The 1,623-nt window shown below is 50.1% G+C and overlaps 1 gene segment (V, D, J or C); it reads left to right on the top strand.

Annotated features, from left to right (window-relative positions):
* The first annotated feature begins 223 nt into the window (after nucleotides 1-223).
* On the top strand, nucleotides 224-664 carry LOC101553224 (immunoglobulin heavy variable 1-69D-like). The segment is given in 2 exon segments: nucleotides 224-269; nucleotides 348-664. Coding segments are annotated over 2 exon segments (363 nt in total).
* Nucleotides 665-1,623: the final 959 nt, after the last annotated feature.

Raw genomic sequence — 1,623 nt, 5'->3', positions numbered from 1 at the left:
ATCCAAACATGGACCTCTTTACTCCCCTTGAGGATGGATCCGGTGGCTTCCACCAGACCCTTCACAGGTTAGACCAGGCCTTCAGCTATGAATTTGACCTTCTCATGAATATGCAAATTACACGAGGGACACTGAGTTAAATACAGATGTGTCTGTGTCCTGACAACCTCACACAGCAGGCACACCCACAACTTCAGGAGACCCTGAGTGCACTGTCCCCACCATGGACTGGACCTGGAGAATTCTCTTCCTGGTGGCAGTGGCTGCAGGTATGTGTCCCCATTCCTTGGGCTGAAGGAATGGGGCCAGTCAAGTGGAGTCCACCCACTCCTGTCTGCTGTCCACAGGTGTAAACTCCCAGGTACAGCTGGTGCAGTCAGGGGCTGAGGTGGCAAAACCTGGGACATCAGTGAAGATCTCCTGCAAGGCATCCGGATACAACTTCAACTATGCCTATATGAGCTGGGTGCGGCAGGCCCCAGGACAAGGGCTCGAGTGGATGGGAAGGATACACCCTGTTGATAGTGATATAAACTACGTACCGAAGTTCCAGGGCAGACTCACACTCACTGCAGACACGTCCAAGGGCACAGCCGACATGGAACTGAGCAGGCTGAGCACTGAGGACACGGCCGTGTATTACTGTGCGAGAGACACAGTGTGACAACCACATCCTTAATGTGTCAGAAAACTGAGGGAGAGACAGCTGTGCCGGGTGAGGAGTTAACAGGGACGCTGATCCTCCTGACTTCCTCCTCAGAGAGTCAGGGTCTGAGGCACAGAATGGGGCTCACAGGGTAGCCTTCATTGAAGGAAGAACTCAGGATCTTTCTCTGTCCTTCAGCAACAGCCCAGAGGAAGATGGCTTCTCTCTAGAACACCTGGAGTCACTCATCTGTTCTTGTTGAATTTTTCACTTCCCAGACACTAGTGGAAAAAGCACTTGTAAGTATTTTGGGGGGTTTTCAGGTTCTTGGATTGTTTCCTCTAGAATAGTCCTTCACTCCTGTTTGCTGTATGACAGAGCTCCTTGTGTTTCACTGTTACTACAGGAGCTAACACAGGTCAGTGTGTGCTGGGACCATTACAGGTTTGGGTCCATAGCTCCAGCCCCAGGAAAATCTTTGATTATTCCACATTGTTTTCGGCAAATAGACCATGTTCTTTATTAAATGTAAGTAAATGAACATCAGTGCTGAACTTCATTTCCATTTCTCAGCATCACACACGTGGCACTCGGCAGGACACGGGGATACAGGACACCAGCAATGGTGGCGGAGTGACCCAGGCTCCAGAAAGAGAAGCAGAAGGGCTTGAGAGAGAGAAGCAGCGGGGCTCCAGAGAGAGAAGAAGGGCTCTGGAGAGAGAGATAGGAAGATACCAGATGAGAGATTAGAGACAGATATAGAGAGACAGACAGAAGAGAGCACAACAGCACACACAGAAGCAGTGCACAAAGGAAGAAGTAGAGAGAGGAGGAGAGCCAGAAAGAGGAGGAAGGAAAAGAGAGTCAGGGTGTCGTCAGAGAAAGTAGCAGTCAGAGTCAGGATCCAGGGAAAAAGAAGCAGAAAATGGAAGAAGAAGCAGAGAATGAGAGGAAGAAGAGTCAGAACCCAGAAAGTC

Source organism: Sorex araneus, chromosome X (assembly GCF_027595985.1).
Source record: "Sorex araneus isolate mSorAra2 chromosome X, mSorAra2.pri, whole genome shotgun sequence".
In the NCBI taxonomy this organism is placed as follows: Eukaryota; Metazoa; Chordata; class Mammalia; order Eulipotyphla; family Soricidae; genus Sorex; species Sorex araneus.
The sequence above is the reverse complement of the archived record's forward strand: the minus strand, read 5'-3'. Positions and strand labels throughout refer to the sequence as shown.